This window comes from Pan troglodytes, chromosome 12 (genome assembly GCF_028858775.2).
Source record: "Pan troglodytes isolate AG18354 chromosome 12, NHGRI_mPanTro3-v2.0_pri, whole genome shotgun sequence".
Classification (NCBI taxonomy): domain Eukaryota; kingdom Metazoa; phylum Chordata; class Mammalia; order Primates; family Hominidae; genus Pan; species Pan troglodytes.
This window is the reverse complement of record NC_072410.2, coordinates 73,496,000-73,514,415: the sequence shown is the minus strand read 5'-3', so window position 1 is coordinate 73,514,415 and position 18,416 is coordinate 73,496,000. Positions and strand designations below refer to the sequence as shown.

Below are 18,416 nucleotides of genomic sequence, written 5' to 3'. Positions count from 1 at the left end.
TACTAAAATGGCTTCAGAAATGAGGAACTTGAGGCTCAGAAGGGGTTAAGTAATCATTGAAAGTCACTTAGGAGCAAATGACTTATAGGAGCTCAGGTACATTGGCCTTCTCCTGTGCTTATATTTACCTAATAAATCAGACTGTCTTTGTGCATGGGCACATTCTTCAGCATAATCAGGAGTAGCTGTCTAATCTGAGACAGTGTAGCCAAAACACAGAGCTGGCCAGTTATTTTCCCTGCCTCTGCAGCTGCCTCTGGATAAGGACTGAAGACTTGAGATGTTAAGGGGAAATGTGGCAAACAGAATCAATCAGGTCTGCAAGTCTGCAACTCAATGTCCCTGAGTGAAAATCTGAAATGCAACACCAACATGTTTCAGTGTCAATATGGCAATTGGTGAACTAAAGAGATGACCACCTTCTTCAATTAAATGCAAATCATCCACAGCTTTAAGTGACAAAGGTTGAAACAGGCTTCTGTTTAAAATCCTTGCAATAAAAACACAGAGAGTATCTAAAATCCCTGAGTCCCAACTTGCCAGTTCTCAGGGGAAGCAGTAACTGAACAATTACTTCAGGCTTCCCTCACTGTTGCTCTAATGGAGTCAGTCACAGTGGGTTGGGAAAACAAAACAAAAAAAAAAACAAAACAAAACAGTAGACTGTGAGTCAAAAGGCCTGATTTCTACTTTTGGCTCCATCTCAACTCACCACGAGAGTTTGGAAAATCCTCTTTACTCTTCAGACACCCGATTCCTAATTTGCAAAAGAAAGAGAGAGTAGGATGGTGTCTAAATTCTTGGCCAACTCTAGGAGTCTACATCCTGTTAAAATAGTTAAGTAAATTTCTAACTTATTAATCACATTTTTTTCCAGTTGTGTAAAAGATTTTCCTGTATTTCTCCCTCTCTCTGTGTCTTTCCTATCTTTCTTTCTTTCTTCACACCCTTTCTCTTCTCTACCACCTCCTTTTTACCCCTAAAAGCAGAATCTCAGTTCAGGAATTATTTGCTGCTGCCTTCAAAACGACAAAGACTATGGCCTTTTAGATTCAGTGTCCTCTGGAGACATACCTTGTGTATTCTGCTTAGATCAAAGCTGCCTTTCTGCCTCCAATTCTGGGTCTCCTAAGTTTCTACTTTGCCTTCATTTTCCTTTTCTAGTTCCACTAAAGAGAGTATGAAACCCAAGAGCAAATGCATTGAAAAGACAAAACTTTTCCCTTTGCCTTTGGATTCGGGTTCTCTGGCACTGCCGTTCTCTGACAAATGCTGATACAAACTCTCATCTAAGATTCTTGGAAAGCCACAGGCAGGAGGGTTGGGCTGGGGACTTAGTTGTTTTATTCAGGACTTCGGTCAAGGGGCAGAAATATTTCAGTCTAACAGATATCAGCCTAATGTAAAAATAATAATAGTACGCAATGCACAAATGCCAGCCATGCAGTTGTTCCCGCTCCCTCTGATACTCACAGTTCAACAGCATTCCTCGGGAGGTCAGAAGGAATCTCTGTCACCTTGCTCTCTTGGCAGAGAAAAACCCTGTTAGAGCAGTGACAGATCCGATGATGACATCCTGAGCCCAAGCTCAGGAATGCCAGCAAAGAGACCAGGAGCAGGGCCATAATTATGCATCCATCCACCTGATTTCTTCCTGCATTTGCAGAGAAAAACCTCCACAGATCTCAGAAGCTCCACACAGTGCCCTTATGAGAAGAGATCTGACTTGAGAACCGGTAGGGTCACGTGACCCACCAAGGGATGCTTTTTTTGTTGTTGTTACTTCCGGGCAAGATAAGCTACTCTGTTTTCCTTCAAGATTGGGTTTCTTACACCCTGACCTAAGGCACACAGCAAATAGAACCATTAGGCATGCTGGAAAAGTTTGTATTATTTCATTGCAAAAGTCTCCTTGCTGTTCACCATTCTCTTCTCAACAGAGTGACATGATTGACTTTCTCCAAAAAAGACACAACCCACAATATGACACATCACTAAGAGGGGTACTAATAAGTGAAGGGCTGGGACCTTCAGTCTTCAGCATCAATTTCTTCAACCAGCCCACCTGAGAGAAAACCAGCCCTTCTGGGTTGCATTCAATGATCCTCTTTTTTTGCTGTAATTATGCCAAAAATGGCACTATTCAGAAACAGGCAGGTGGGTTAGCAAACCTTAGGCAGATTTCCGTAGGTGGGAGGTACTTCTGATAGGGTTATCTGTAGCGATAATTGACTGAACTGAGTGATCTAAGAAATGTGCTATGTTTCCAGTGGGGATTTAGTAAATGCCAGCACATCCACCCCCTCGTGCATATCCTGCCTGCCTTCTCGCATTTCCAGGCTCTGAAGATTGCCCTTGCCTTTTGGCAGTTGGCATAAATGAATTTATTTAATCTATGCTTTTAACTTACTTTTAAATGTTCCCTGAGGTGACAGCCCAGCACTTTTGTTGGCATTCCCCTCCTCGATGGTGAGGGATCTGAGGAACGTTTGGCAACACTTTTAGAAAAGTGGCTTTCTACTTTCAATTCTAGAATCTATGAAGATTAAAAGGCAGAATATTCTCTAAGATCCTGCCCACAACTTATTACCTGCTAAAATTAGTTTCAATACTATCTTTAGATAATTAGTTGCATAAAATTGAGCTTCATGAAAATGTTAAAAATACATACTTATCCCACCCCTCCTTCCCTCTCCCCTGCCTTACCAAGGAAAACCATGTAAAGAATGATTAAATTATTAAGAAAAAAACAGAAGCAAGTGATTTGGGGGGCAAAGTTGATCCCTAGATTTTTCTGGGAGCAACTGGTTTATTCTAATTCTGGAATTGGCAGACAAAGGCAGTATCTATATGGACTTCATATTTTTAACAAATTGGCTAACATGAATGGTTAAATTAGTTTGTTCAACAACTGATCCAAGGAATTATAGTCTTTCAGATGTAGAAGGAAGTTAATTCAATCAACCAACTAATGCTTAAGTATTCATATTAATTTAAACGGATTTTCTCATCTGTACTTGAATAACTCCATTGACAAGAAACTCACTACCAATTAAACTTTTTACCCAATTCCTCTGCCCCATAAGTCCCCTTCTAGCTTTTGGAGAGCTCTGTAATTAGTCTTAGTATAATAAGCAGAAATCTTTTTAAAATTGAGATTTTAATTTTAAATGCTATGTCGTATTCACAACTTATAGGTAACATAAGTGTAAATTATTAAGCATAATAATGCAACAAACAATTGCGGGCTGGAGAATAAAGGACATAGCCAGTCCTGTTGCATCTACTTAGTTGATTTTCCTTTATTACCTTCTTGTGTTCCTATGCCCAAGGTGACCATTAATCTGAATTTTGTGGTTATTATTTCATTTGTTTTGTAAAATTAATCTTGTCACGAAATGTATCTCCAAAGAATATATTATTTAATTTCTTGCTTGTTTTTACATTTTTACAAAGTCTATCACTCTTTTAGCAGTATTTTGCTGCTTACTATTTTACACTAACTAGACATTTTAAAGAAATAACCATGTTGTTATGTGTACCTGCAGTTTATTAATTTTGTACCTGTTAGGTGTACCTGTAGTTTATTAATATTATACTACTGTATGATATTCCATTGCATAAATATACCATAATTTATGTTTTCATTCTCCTGTAATTTTTAAAATCCTGAGGTTGTGAAAATATTATTTTATATTTTCTCTAAAATTTTTTAGTTTTGCTGTGTACATTTTGGCCTTTGATCTATTTGGCATTGATATTTATGGGTGTGAGTAAAGGACTCAATTTGTTTTTTATCTGATGGCAGAATGGTTTTATCCACATGGATAAACATTTGTCCCAAAACCATTTATTGAATGGTCCCTCTTTTCTTTTCTCACTTGTAAAACTACCTTTCTCTTATCTCAAGTAACTATTTTGCATGGGTTTGTGTCTAAGCTTTTTTATATTCCATTGTTCTTTTTTCTACATTACACCAATGTTATACTGTCTTAATTACTACAACTTTAAAGTAAGTCTTGATATACAGTAAGAAAACACTTCTATCTTATTTCTTATAGGAGTATCTTGCCTATTTTGGACCTATGACTAAATTTTAGCATCAGATTATTACACTCCTTGAAAACACCCTGGTATAATTTTGTTTGGAATTATATTGATTATATAGATTAATCTGGGCAGAAATTATCACCTTTAAGATAACAAGTCTTCTTATCCATGAATATGGTATAGCACCATGTTATTTAAGCCCTTCTTTGATGTCTTTAAATAAAGCTTTATACTTTCTTCCATATATGTCCTAATATCTTAAATGTGTTTCCTGATGACATCCTGTTTTATGCTGTTATAAATGAAATCAATATTTAAAATCACATTTTATGTTTGTTGTCATATTGTAAAAATGCAATTAATTTTGGGATATTTATCTTATATCTAAATTACCTTATTACATTTTCTTTCTTTCTTTCTTTCTTTCTTTTTTTGAGACAGAGTCTTGCTCTGTCACCCAGGCTGGAGTGCAGTGGCTCGATCTTGGCTCACTGCAAGCTCTGCCTCCTAGGTTCACGCCATTCTCCTGCCTCAGCCTCCTGAGTAGCTGGAACTACAGGTGCCCGCCACCATGCCTGGCTAATTTTTTGTATTTTTTAGTAGAGGCGGGGCTTCACCATCTTAGCCAGGATGGTCTCGATCTCCTGACCTCGTGATCCACCTGCCTCGGCCTCCCAAAGTGCTGGGATTACAGGCATGAGCCACCATACCCAGCCACTTATTACATTTTCTATGCAAACAATTATCCATATCTAAATAATTGTGTGTATGTGTGTATGTGTAGAGAGTTTCTTTCTTTTCAATTCCTTCCTCCTTCCTCCTTTTCTTCCCTGACTCCAACTTCCTTTTCTTCTCTCTCTCCTTCTTCCTCTCTTTCTACTCTTTCTTTACAATAATAATTTTTTTTTTTTGACATGGAGTTTCATTCTTGTCACCCAGAGTGGAGTACAGTGATGTGACCTCGGCTCACTTCAACCTCTGCCTCATGGGTTCAAGTGATTCTCCTGCCTCAGTGTCCTGAGTAGCTGGGATTACAGGCACCCGCCACCATGCCCAGCTAATGTTTGTATTTTTAGTAGAGACAGGTTTTACCATGTTGGCCAGGCTGGTCTCGAACTCCTGACCTCAGGTGATCTGCTCACCTTGGTGTCCCAAAGTTCTGGGATTATGGGTGAGAGCCATCGCCCCCGGGCTACAATAATGATTATATACTATTAAACTACACATTTCCTAATACTTTATTTAGAAATTTTGCATCTATGTTCATAAGTTATTTGTAACTTAATTATGAGTAATTTTTAGTGCATAATTAATTCCTAAGTTTTCTTTCTCATGTTGTCCTTGTATAGTTTGGTGTCATGGTTACGTTTGCCTTATAGTCTGAATTGGGTTATAATCCCCCTCATTTTATTCTTAGGGAAAAAAAACTGTTTCAGATTAAAGTAATCTATTCCTTTAAAGTATGCCTGTATTTGCCTAAAAAACCATTTGAGCCTCGGTTTATATTTGTGTGTATATATGTGTGTCTGTGTGCATGTTTGTGTGTGTTAGTGTATGTATGAAAATTTAAACATATTGATTCAACTTCTTTAATTGTTATTAGATGATTCAGGCTTTCTATTTCTTCTTAAATTTATTAAATTATATTTTTTCTAGGAATTTTTCATTTTAGTTAAGTTTTAAAATTTACTGTCACAAAGATTTTTAGTATTCTCTTTTTAAATCTATTCTAAACAATTTCTAGACTTGTTTATTTCTGTCTAGTTTCTTTTCATTAATCAACCTTTCCAAAATTCTCTTTATTTTTCTTGTTCTTTCAAAGAACGAACTTTTGCCTTTACCCTTTGCTGATCCAATTCTATCTTTATGTTTTGTTTCCATGATTTTTGCACTTATTTTTTCCTTTTTTGTTGTTCCTTTCTAAAACGTTTTATTTATATGTCAGATTATTAGTTTTCAGCCTTTCTTCCTTTCTAATAATATACTAAAGCTGTAAATTTTTCTGTGATTTCTGCCTTGGCCATCTTCTACAAGTATTGATAGGTAGATCTTTCATTACAATTTATTTTTAAATATTTCTCAATTTCCCATTACAATTTCTTCTTTGGCACATAGATAATTGAGAGGTGTGTTTTTGAAATTTACAAACTTCAGAAATATTTAAATTTATCTTTTTTTGTTTATTGACCTCCAAATTAATTGCATAATGGTCAGAGAATGTTGTCTGTGTTGATTCTATTTTTCCCCCAAACATGTTGAGATGTGTTTTATGGCTTAGGACACAAGTTAATTTTTACAAATACTTAATGTGAGTTTGAGAAGAATCAACATTCTCTGTTTACTTGTTTTCAGGTTCTATTTTTGCCCCATAAATTCAGCTTATTTTCCTAAAATCTATATATTTACTAACATTTTAAGTTTTACTTAAACTAATTGAAGTATTTCTGTTGAAATTTCACATGATTCGGATGATCCAGGTCTCTACAGTTCTGTCAGTTTTAGTTTTTCTTTATATATTTCAAGGCTATTTTGTTTGGGCCATGAACATTTAGAATGGTATACCTGGTGAATTAAACCTTCTATCTTTTGTCACATCTTACTTTACTCATAATACTGCCTTTTATCTTGAAGTCTATTTTATGTGATACTAATATAGATATACCAGCTTTTTCTACCTTTGTACTTTCAACCTTTCTGTGTCTTTATGTTCTAGGCATGTCTTTCATAATCACTTCACTGAATTTTGTGTTTTAATCCATTTCTACAATCTCATTCTTTTAACAGGTGAGCTTAGTCATTTACATTTATTGCTCTATATAATATTGATCTCTATAAATGCTTGTTTTTCTACTATGCAACGTGCTATTTGTTCTAGTTTTACATGCTTTTTTTTCCTTTTATGCTTTTTATTTGTTGAGTTTTTGTGTGCTGTGTTTTTAAATTGCTTTTTGTTTTCTTGTTTTATTTTGTTTCATTTACTGTTTTGCAAGTTTTATACTTTCTTTATGAATGTTTATGGTTACTCTCAAATTTTTATCTTTGACATTATGCTTTTACTGTATACTTATACCTTTTACTTAATGCAGTTTAATTTTATCAGTATTCTAACTCCCCTTCTAATAAATACATAAACTTTACATTGTTAAGTTTATTTGCTGGTTAGGTAACATGCATTTATTGTTGTCTAGGATCTTAGTTTTACATTATTATATATCCTCATTATTTTATACATTCAATATTTGCTTAGATTCCTTGCCAGTCTGCACCGTGTCACTGGAGCTCCTAGGGGTTTATTTTTCTTTGCTTTTGCAGATACTGTATTGCAAAGCCTTGAGAAGCATTGTGTATAACCAAGTATAATCTCTTTCCAGAAAAAGGCCCCAAATAATTGAAGACAGCTAACTTCACAGATATGCTAGTAAATGCTCAACAACCAGCTCTCCAGAAAAAAAACTCATTTGTAGCATTCGTTAATTTCCATGGTGTAACCTCTCCCTCTGCAGCTTATATCAAGCTACCCACGTGATGCCAACCAGCCTGCAAAATTCCCATTTAGCAATCTGTTCTTGTGAGCTGGTAGGAGCTGGTTCCAGCACATCACCAGCTATTTGGTACTTTTTGAATCATCTTTTTTACTTGTTGAGGCAATCTCCAATTCCTTCAGCCATTCCTTATCTGACATAGTTTTAAATGTGCTGCATTTTGTCTGGATTTTCATTCTAGAATAACCTCCAACCTCAGTTGCTTTACCTCAGGGACTAGAACTTACAGTGTTGTTCTGGGTTGTTTAACTCTACCTTAAGTTACATGAGCTTTATGAGAGTCTGGCCAGACAGAAAGTGTTTTAGGGCGTGAATATATACGGCCTGCTCTCTGAAGCAGCTATCTGGAGTTGCATTCTTCTTCCAGAGTGAGGAGAAAGGCTACTCATACTAGAATTAGAGAATTGGGCATAGCAGTTGTGGCAACAACGTTTGGCTGCAGTATTAGATGCAAAAGGGGGAAAAAATAACTCCTCTGATATAAAAGGGAATCATGTATAGAAAACGAGGCTTTAACATCTTAGCAGGAGATTAGTGGTGATAAACTGGAATTAAATGCCTTATTACTAAGTGTTCATCCCTTAAAAATTATGTGGAATACAGAACCTTTTTCTACCTCTGTAAATCTCCCACCTGACCACCTTTATTCTTTTAAACTTATCACTAGCACTCCTTGCGTGTCCTCACGGTTTTTCTACTTTATGAAGAACTTTCTTTTGAGGTTATTTTCTAGTTATTCCTTATTTCAGAGGACCCTTTGCATTTGGCACTGCCTTCAGGTTGCTCAGACTTCCATAGGGATTAAGAACTATGCAAACATTAGGTAGTGATGATTATGATGGTTATGATTATGATTCACATCTTAGGAATCTATCTGTTAGGAATTGTATTGGAAAGTCAAGGTCCATTTTAACTTTATGATTTTATAACTTAAAGTTTCCTAAATCTCAAAGATCTCAAATCTCAACAATGAGGCAGTAGCACATTTTTACACCACAGGGCTACAGGACTAAATAGATCTTTCAGGCAGATTTTATTTCTTGGACTTTCATGGTTTCATAGAACTGTATATAATTATAAATCAGAGAAGATTTGTCACCGGTTAGATAATTGAACTGGTTTATAAACAAATCTGTGAAATTAATTTCCGGGTCAATTTTTTTTTTCCTTTTTAAGGTAGTCATGTGAAGGTAAGGTCTCTGGGGTCAATTGGAAAACACCTGTGTATCTATTTGGCTGGAAAGAAAGCCATCCTAACAGTGGTGAAAGTTGCTATATAAAAAATAAAATCTTACAAGTAGGAGTGTAGAATGAGTTGAGGTAGGAACATTTGTACTGATGACTTTTCTGTCAAAAGGAAACTTAATCTAAAGAATATAAGATGATGTCACGCCTGTAATCCCAGCACTTTGGGAGGCTAAGGTGGGCGGATCACAAGGTCAGGAGATCGAGACCATCCTGGCTAACATGGTGAAACCCCGTCTCTACTAAAAATACAAAAAAATTAGCTGGGTATGGTGGTGGACGCCTGTAGTCCCAGCTACTCAGGAGGCTGAGGCAGGAGAATGGCGTGAACCTGGGAGGCGGAGCTTGCAGTGAGCCGAGATTGCGCCACTGCACTCCAGCCTGGGGGACAGAGCAAGACTCCATCTCAAAGGAAAAAAGAATGTAAGATGATGTTGTTTTCTTTCTTATGTATTGAAACAGTTAGATTTTTATACTTAACAAACAACACCAAATCATCATGTCTGAAAACAACCAGTATTCATTTTATTTGTGATTCTGGGGGCCAGCAGTTTGGTCTGGGTTCAGTTGAGCAGTTTTAGACTTGACTGTGGTTAGCTATTGAGTCAGCTGGGATCTGGCTGGTGCCAGATGACTTCACCCGGGATAACTTAGCTGTGCTTCACATTCCCCAGCAGACTGCCTTGGTGGTATTCATCTGATGGCATTCCAAGAGGCTCAGAACTGCCATACCATACATAATTTTGCTGTGGCCTATTGGTCATACCAAGTCACAAAGCCCAGACCAGATTCAAGGAGTCAACCAGATTCTGTTGACCCCACCTCTTGAGGAGAGAAACACAATGTCACATTGCAAAGTGGTGTGCAAACAAAGGTAGAAATAAAGACAGCCACTTCTGCCAACAATTTACCACAGGTACCCAAGCACTTAGAGGACATCTTTGTCCATGCTTGGTAATACTTGCTTTCTTTATTATTGTTTTTCAAAGTACAAGTTAGGCCAACCAATAGAGAGACTGACAACAATAATGTTGAAGACTCATCTTTAGCCTTTAGAAATTTGTTCAATTACTGACTAAGCATGTTGCTGTCCCAAGAGGGAAAATAATGTAGGTTGGTCTTTTTAAAATTATGTCATTATGAAGGGACCAAAGACATTTATTCGCCATTCAGAAATTCTTATTTGGTAGGTTTATATTTATTTTAAAAAACAAATTCCTTTTCTATTTAACACATTATCCTTTATTTTTGATTGTTTCTGTGAATGTAGTGTAGGCATACTATAATATTATAGGCTTTAAAATGTATACTATGAGATTTGTGGCAGGAATAAAAATTCCTTGTAATATGGTGAGACCATAAAGATGTAGCTTGTGAATTTTTAGTACAACATGATAATCTTTGAACACTAAATATTTCCAGTTAGCATCCTTAAATTCACATTATTATTAATATTAGAACCTTGCTCTTTTACACATTAAGCTTTCATATTTTATTGCTTTATCATATAATTTATATATTATACCATATAAATTATACCACATAATGTAAATTATTATATTATGCCGTATAATACAAATTAAGGATAGAGCATATAGATAGAATTAGATGGGATTATGTAAATGTACCAGGATATTATATAGGAGGCTAGCATACCAGCTCTACAACGAGCCACACCTGGCCTGTTGGGACATGGCACACCTTTAGCTTACTGAGACAGGACAGTCATGTAAGCCATAATGTTAATGAACCCTCTTGGGCTGAGCAGTGCACGACCTACACAATTGCACCTGGCTGTCTGCTGGTGATGAGTGCTGGACCTGTGGAGGGTAAGCTCACTGGATACTGGCAGTGGAGGCTGAGGAGAGGCACTTGACAGAGTACTCAGAGTGTTGGGAGGAGGTCAACAACCAGCAAAGGAAGGAACAGTATGCTGGAGTTGGAGATCTGGGCTCCAGTCATAGCTTTGTCATTATTGTAGAATCTCAGGACATTGCAATTATCTGGAGGTGTATTTCTTCTTCTCCAAAATGGGGGTGTGAACACTTACAGGGTTCTCACGAAGACAAAATGAGAGAAGCATGTGGAAATACTGTAAGAGAGACTAGTGTGAATGTATGATAACATTCTCCTCACAGCTGTTGTCATGAAAGGGAGAAGTAGACTGCTCATCACTGCAAAAGTGGGCCTTTTTCATGGCAATTTTTCAGTTTGCTTACATGGTGAAGGGGTGTACAGACAACTCTGACTATATGGATATTTGGACCTCCACGCCACTGACCATGCCTCAGCTGTCTGCCACAATTCTGCCATTGGCAACACATACCTTCACTCACCTGCACTTCCCCTTTTGAACCCATTCTCCCACTCAGGACTTGAGGAGGTCAGGGCTGACCTGTTGCCGGCAGAGTGAAGATTCGCCTTCTTTGACTTGTCCTTGACCACTTTGGATAACAAGTGAAGTGTATGGGCCAATTTACACAACAAAAATGTTACTGTGAAAACTTATCACAGGTGGGGGGAAAATGTAATTGTAAGCTTGTTGGGGAATTTAGTGCTGCTTTTAGATGAACAAAGTGGATTCTGAAATTCTCGGATTAGTTTAATTTTTTGTAGAGAGAAGTCTTGGTCTCTTTTAAAAATAAAATGGAGTAAATTTGCATCACATTTTAGTTGTAGCAAATGATCTATAGGTGACTGTTTTTATCCCCACATGTCTAGATTTCAAAGTAAGCAGAAATTGAAGGGGGGCATGTTTGGGAATTGGGGTACACTAATATGGAAATCATATGTCTTATGTTTTGACATAAGGAGCCAGTGGGAAGATGGGGAACAGTAGTTCCAGATTTGACCAGGGAGAGTTTTCTAAAAATCTCAGGGCAGATAAATGTTCTCAGGAATACTTATGGTAAGACCAGTATTAATATAAATCTATACCCAATAGCTGCAAAAGAAGTCTGGCCCTAGGAGTTGATGTGTGTCAGTCTAGGATACTGCCCCTTCCCTTGGAAAACTCAAACATTTAGCCATGATAACATGACTGAATCATATAACATTCTTTATTTCACAGGCATATAATCAAATTAAAGTGTAGCACCATACTTAGTAGCTAACTATGTATGCTGTGGTGCTTGAGGAAACACTGATTTTAAGCTGAGCTGGCAGTGAAGATAAATAGATTTGGCAATTTTCTAGCTGATCTGGTTCTTGCACTCACTTAAACCTCTCAATCAAACTCCTAGTTAAACAAAATATTTTAAATATGTATATATATGCAGCATATACACATATTCAACACATAACAACATCTCAGGGTAGGGTCATTGTTTATGAAAGCAGGAGTGTCAGTTGTCAGCAACACAGCACTGCAAGCTGAAAATCCAAGGCCTATTTTCTATTTTTATACTTTGGAATGAAGAAAAATAATACTGTGTTTGCATTATTTATGAACACGGTTAAAAAAAGAGAGAAGCGGTGAAATTTCACTGCTTTCAAAGAATAATTTATTTTTATTCCACACGGGGCCTCTAACCTTTCCTCATAATCTCCCCTTCCCTGTGGGTACCTCAGGCAACCCTGGTGGTGTGAAATCTTGGCTCCTGCTGGGGAAGGGGAAAGAGAGCTGGTGGGCTCTGGCTGGGAGTGTTCACTGAGCTTGGGAGGCAACCGATTAATTGATCAGAAATGTATTGAAGGGTTGCAGGCACAGCTGAGGTATAAAATGGAGACTTTGTCCTCAAGGAATTTACTGACTCACAGGAGAGTTGAGAGCAATGTGTATAAAAAGAGGAGCCCATTTATAAGATATGGAGAGTCACATACCTAAATTCTTCAGAATTCAGATTTAGGCTATGAAACAGCTTCTACTTATTTTGTGCTAATTTTGTGCTAGACATCAGGCTAAATATCTTACATAATCTCTGATCCTCATACCAACCCTACAACGCAGCTCTGATTATTCTCATTTTATGGACGGAAAGGGTGAGGCTTAGAGAGGTGAAGTGAATGTGCCCTAGGTCACACAGCTGTTAAGTGATAAGCCCAGGCTTCAAACACAGGTGTGATGGTTTTCAAGCCAGTACCCACTCCTTGGGGGCAGCTCTGTCCTAGAAAGCCAGGGCAGCAGGGAGATGGACTGAGGGACTGGGAAGCAGGAGGCTGAGGCTGGTTGACTCTCAGGCTGACACTGACTTCTGCAGGACTACACAGCCACCCTTCCTGGGGAGAAGAGTCCCTCCCTCGGTTGCCTTGGTGACCCAGGAAGACTATGGTCCCTCTTTCGTTTCTGCCAGATGGTCCTGCTGAATCATTCCCACCTCATTGTGGCTAAATTACCTGCCTTAGTTCTATATTTTTATTTCTGTGGCTCTGACATAATGGGAAATAGCTCAGTTTTAATGTTAGTTTTTAGAGTGAGGTTTCTAAAGAAATGATTTAACTTACCTTGTAAACCAGAACAATTTTGAGAGTGAAAGGAGACTCTGTTAGTAATTAGTGCCAGGACTATCCAAGGCATCCAGGACTTAAAATCATTCTACCAATATGGGATCAAAGGATATAGTTAACATGGAAATGAGACCTACATTATTCAGACAAGAACGTCTTTAGGGCATCGAGCAGCCAAATGGAAATGCACTCCATTGAAAGTAGTAGTGGTTATCTGCTGCCTGATGTTAGGGTACAAATTTGGGCAGCTTAGTCCTCAACCTTCACCCACCCCTTACTAAGCCAAGGCAGCCCTGATTTACTGTGTCAGGGTGACATTGTTTTGTGGAAACCTCTTGCCTACTGCCAAAGTTAGTGAATTTGCACCGTTCTAACTTACAGGATTTAAATAACTTCTAATCCTTGAAGGCCTTTTACCTCTTTTCTGCTTAAAGTTTACAAATTGGACTGCAACCACAAATACTGAGGTTTACCCACATAGAAATTCTGGCAAGAATCTGAAAGAAATCACATACTGACAAGCTGGGCTCCAAAAGAAAGAAAGGAGGTGAGGCATGAGGAGGGAAGAATGGGAGGATGGGAGGAGGAAGGGAGGGAGAGAGGACAGTCTAGGTGATTTTAAACCAACATGATCCAGGAACATCTTCCAATGTGACAGTGGCCTTCTAACACAAGGCTTCTCTTTTCAATCCCTGACCCTCTTGTCATTTGTTCTTTTCAGGTTGACAAATGGGTGTTGGTTTATGACAGCATCATTGATCAAATGACACGTTGTCTTGTATTATGTCTAGTAATAAAAAAAAGACATAAAAATGCTTCTTGGAATAACTAGACAGTGTCAATTTAGATAGTAACTTCCAGTCCTAAATCTCTCTGGGAATGAAAACAAATTCTATTTATCTAAAACCAAGGTGTTTTTCATTACTAATGCTGAAAATAATGCTTACTTTGAGATGAGAGGGTCGTCAACAATTTTCATCAAACTACCTCAATGAGGGTGGAGTTTTCCAAAGAGAGCCTCAATAAGGTCAACATTTCTTTGGTGTCTCTTATTTTATATTATAAATGTATGCAAATTTTACATTCTCTTTTACAATAGAGTCATGTTTATTTTAATATCAAATTTCTCAAAATATTTTTAGTAAGAGGTATGTGCAGAGATGAAAAGATGAGCCATTTTTATTCTGCAGCTTCATGTTTCCCTTTGGCATCATTCCAGGCCCTTCATTCTCAGAATGTGGGGATGAAACCACCCCAGAGCAGCTGACAGAAGGGAAGAGTTAATTATTTTAAAAGTTATAAACATAGATTTTTGATGATAAAAGTCAACTGTGAATCTGGAAATACGAATTTATTTCAAAGCTTTAAAAATAGTTTATTAAACTAGAAGCACAGTATTGAATAAAGAAGTTACTCTGATGATATTATTACACATATTAGCTGACAAGAAAGACAGGGAGAGGATATACAGAGAAAAATAGTCTACTAAAGTCTTTGTACGGACCAAATAAAACCTGTAGTGACTCTTTTCTCCCAAAATATTCCATTATCCGTAAGAGTTCCCTCGGTTTTTATCAGAAAGATAATTTACAATTTTGAACTTCAGGATAAGTAGAAGTGAAATGAAGTCATAAAACTGTATGTGAAGATTTTTTTTTTTTTTTTTTGAGATGAAGTCTCACTCTATTGCCCAGGCTGGTGGGCTGAAGTACAGTGCTGCTCACTGCAAGCCTCCACCTCACAGGCTTAAGTGATCCTCCTGCCTCAGCCTCCCAAGTAGCTAGGACTACAGGCATGTGCCACCAGATCCAGCTAGTTTTTAAATATTTAGTAGAGATAAGGTCTTCCCGTGTTGCCCAGGCTGGTCTTGAACTCCTAGCCTCAAATGATTCTCCCACCTTGGCCTCCCAAAGTGCTAGGATTACAGGTTTGAGCCACTACACCCAGCTGAGGACTTAATAACTCTGAATTTACCCTTCTCTTTGCTGGAGACTTGCTTTTATTTCTGAGGTAAAGGCAGATGTGTATGAACTTTGGCATTCATGGAGTAGACTTAAAACAGAAAACAGATGTACTTTCAAACATATTGATTTTCTGATAAGAACAATTAACCTCAGTATAAATCTGTTGACATAATATGGTTCTTCATTATACATTACTGTCAGCATCCTAAAAACAACAGCAGCAACAAACAGAAAACCAAAAACGAATGACTACCTTAAAGCCAAAACAAAACACAATAAAACTGAAGATGTTGATAACATTAAAGGAAAAAGGCAAACTTGATTTTATTTGACATTGTCTTACTTTTTGAAATTTCAAGTAAGTGTATTGATGTATGTAATTATATTTATTTTCACAGTGAAATTCTTTTACAATCATTTAGTCACTGGAGTCTGGTCTTGCTCGACACATGAAAGATTTTGGTTCCAAGAATGCGTAGCACCATTTCCACCATATGGTTTGAGAATGATTGAAAACACAAAGGCCATATCTGCGTTTTTAATGCTCTTCATTCATTGTCCAGATCTCCATTGAGTCTCTGCTATGTCTTAGGCACTGTGCTTGATGCTGAATAATTTAAAATGGATAGAACGTACTGCCTGTCTTCTTATCTCACAGTCTAGAGTGTAGACAGTGAAGGTGTGCTGTATTCTGTTAGGTGAACTTGGCCAAAGCTGGAAATTTTATTTCCCAGGACAATAACCTTCTCTGACTGGTTTTTTGAAAGAACTTGCTTGCGATTCGCTTACAGAAATGAAGTAGAATTCATTACTCTCAGAAGGTTGTCACCATCAACCATGGTGATAGATAGAGGCAGAGGTTCCCGATGGGCTCCTCCTCTTCCCCTCCAACTTGTCTTCACTCAGTGGCCCCAGGCCTACCACCAGGTTCTTGGCTGGGGACGCACCAAAACTGCATCTCTGCACAGGCAACTCTTCCCAGGAAAAACAATTTTTGTAGACTTCATAAGCTCTCCTTTTTTGTGGTTTCACTTTGGTGGCTTTTTCAATTTCATTTCAAGCTCCTGCTTGTTGACCCACACCTTTGCTTCAGGGCACCTGGCTAGTGACTAATATTTTTTTACCATCCAACTCTCCCTTCCAAATTTTGTCTTCCTCAGCTCCTCCCATATTTGTATAAGGGCTAACACCTACAATAAATTTTTTATTCCCATAACACTTATGGTAAATCTAATTTTCTGTCTGAATCCTATACAAACCCTTACAAGAGGATGTTATAATGAAGACAAGTAGTGAGCATTAAGGAAGATCAGAAAGGAATGACATCTCACCCATATTGGGTGGTGTCACGAACCTGATCAGGGAAGGCTTCTGGGACTAGGTGAGGCAGGCCTGGCAAAGCTGGTAAGGGCATTCCAGAGAGATGCTATGTGATATGATTTGGCTCTGTGTCCCCACCCAAATCTCATCTTGTAGCTCCCGTAATTCCCATGTGTTGCGGAAGGGATCTGGTATGAGATGGTTGAATTATGGGGGTGAGTCTTTCCCATGCTGTTCTTGTGATAGCAAATGGGTCTCACGAGATCTGATAGTTTTAAAAAATGGGAGTTGCCCTGTACAAGCTCTCTCTCTCTGCCTGCTGCCATCCATGTTAAATGTCACTTGCTCCTCCTTGCCTTCCACTATGATTGTGAGGCCTCCCCAGCTATGTGGAACTGTAAGTCCAATTAAACCTCTTTCTTTTGTAAATTTCCCAGTCTCTGGTATGTCTTTATGAGCAGTGTGAAAATGGACTCATACAGTAAATTGGTACCAGTAGAGTGGGGCATGCTGAAAGATATCTGAAAATGTGCAAGCGACTTTGGAACTGGGTAACAGGCAGAGGGTGGAACAGTTTGGAGGGCTTGGAAGAAGACAGGAAAATGTGGGAAAGTTTGGAACTTCCTAGAGACTTGTTGAATGGCTTTGACAAAAATGCTGATAGTGATATAAACCAGAAGGTCTAGGCTGAGGTGGCGTCAGATGGAGATGAGAAACTTTTTGGGAACTGGAGCAAAGGTGACTCTTGTTATGTTTTAGCAAAGACACTGGCAGCATTTTGCCCCTTTCCTAGAGATGTGTGGAAATTTGAACTTGAGAGAGATGATTTCGGGTATCTGGTGGAAGAAATTTCTAAGCAGTAAAGCATTCAAGAGGTGACTTGGGTGCTGTTAAAGGCATTCAGTTTTAAAAGGGAAACAGAACATAAATGTTTGGAAAATTTGTAGCCTGACAATGCAGTAGAAAAGAAAATCCCATTTTCTGAGGAGAAATTTAAACTGGCTGCAAAAATTTGCATAAGTAACAAGCAGCTGAATATTGATCACCAAGACAATGGGGAAAATGTCTCCAGGGAGAGTCAGAGACCTTTGTGGCAGCCCCTCCCATCATAGCCTCAGAGGTTTAAGAGGAAAAAGTAGTTTCAACGGCTGGCCAAGGGTCCCTGTGATGTGTGCAGCCTAGGGACTTGGTGCCCTGCATCTCAGTCACTCCAGTCATGACTGAAAGGGACCAACACAGAGCTCAGGCTGTGACTTTAGAGGGTGCAAGCCTCAAGCCTTGGCAGCTTCTACGTCGTGTTAAGCATTTGAGTCCACAGAAGTCAAGAATTGAGGTTTTGGAACTTCTGCTTAGATTTCAGAAGAAATGTGGGGTCAGAGTCTCCACACAGAGTACCTACTGGGGCACCACCTAGTGGAGCTGTGAGAAGAGGGCCACTGTCCTCAAGACCCCAGAATGGTAGATCCATTGACAGCTTGCACTGTGCACCTGGAAAAGCCACAGACACTCAACGCCAGCCTGTGAAGGCAGCTGGGAGGGAGGCTTTACCCTGTAAAGCCACAAAGGTGGAGCTGCCCAAAACTATGGGAACCTACGTTTTGCATCAGTGTGACCTGAATGTGAGACATGGAATCAAAGGATATCGTTTTGGAGCTTTAAGATTTGACTGCCCTGCTGGATTTGGGACTTGCATGGGGCCTGTAGCCCCTTTGTTTTGGCCAATTTCTCCCATTTGGAATGGCTGTATTTACCCAATGGCTGTACCTCCATTGTATCTAGGAAGTAACTAACTTGCTTTTGATTTTATAGGCTCCTAGGCAGAAAGAACTTGCATTGTCTTGGATGAGAC

General features: G+C 38.4%; 1 protein-coding gene across 1 annotated transcript in view; it reads right to left on the bottom strand.

The window, feature by feature from the left end:
* Positions 1–1,766, bottom strand: part of FSHR (follicle stimulating hormone receptor) — a 198,683-nt gene extending 196,917 nt beyond the window's left edge. Inside the window, exon 1 of the mRNA XM_525753.6 lies at positions 1,474–1,766. Within this exon, the coding sequence (XP_525753.2) occupies positions 1,474–1,625 (152 nt within the window). The 5' untranslated portion in view covers positions 1,626–1,766. The remainder of the gene's footprint in view (positions 1–1,473) is intronic.
* Positions 1,767–18,416: the final 16,650 nt, after the last annotated feature.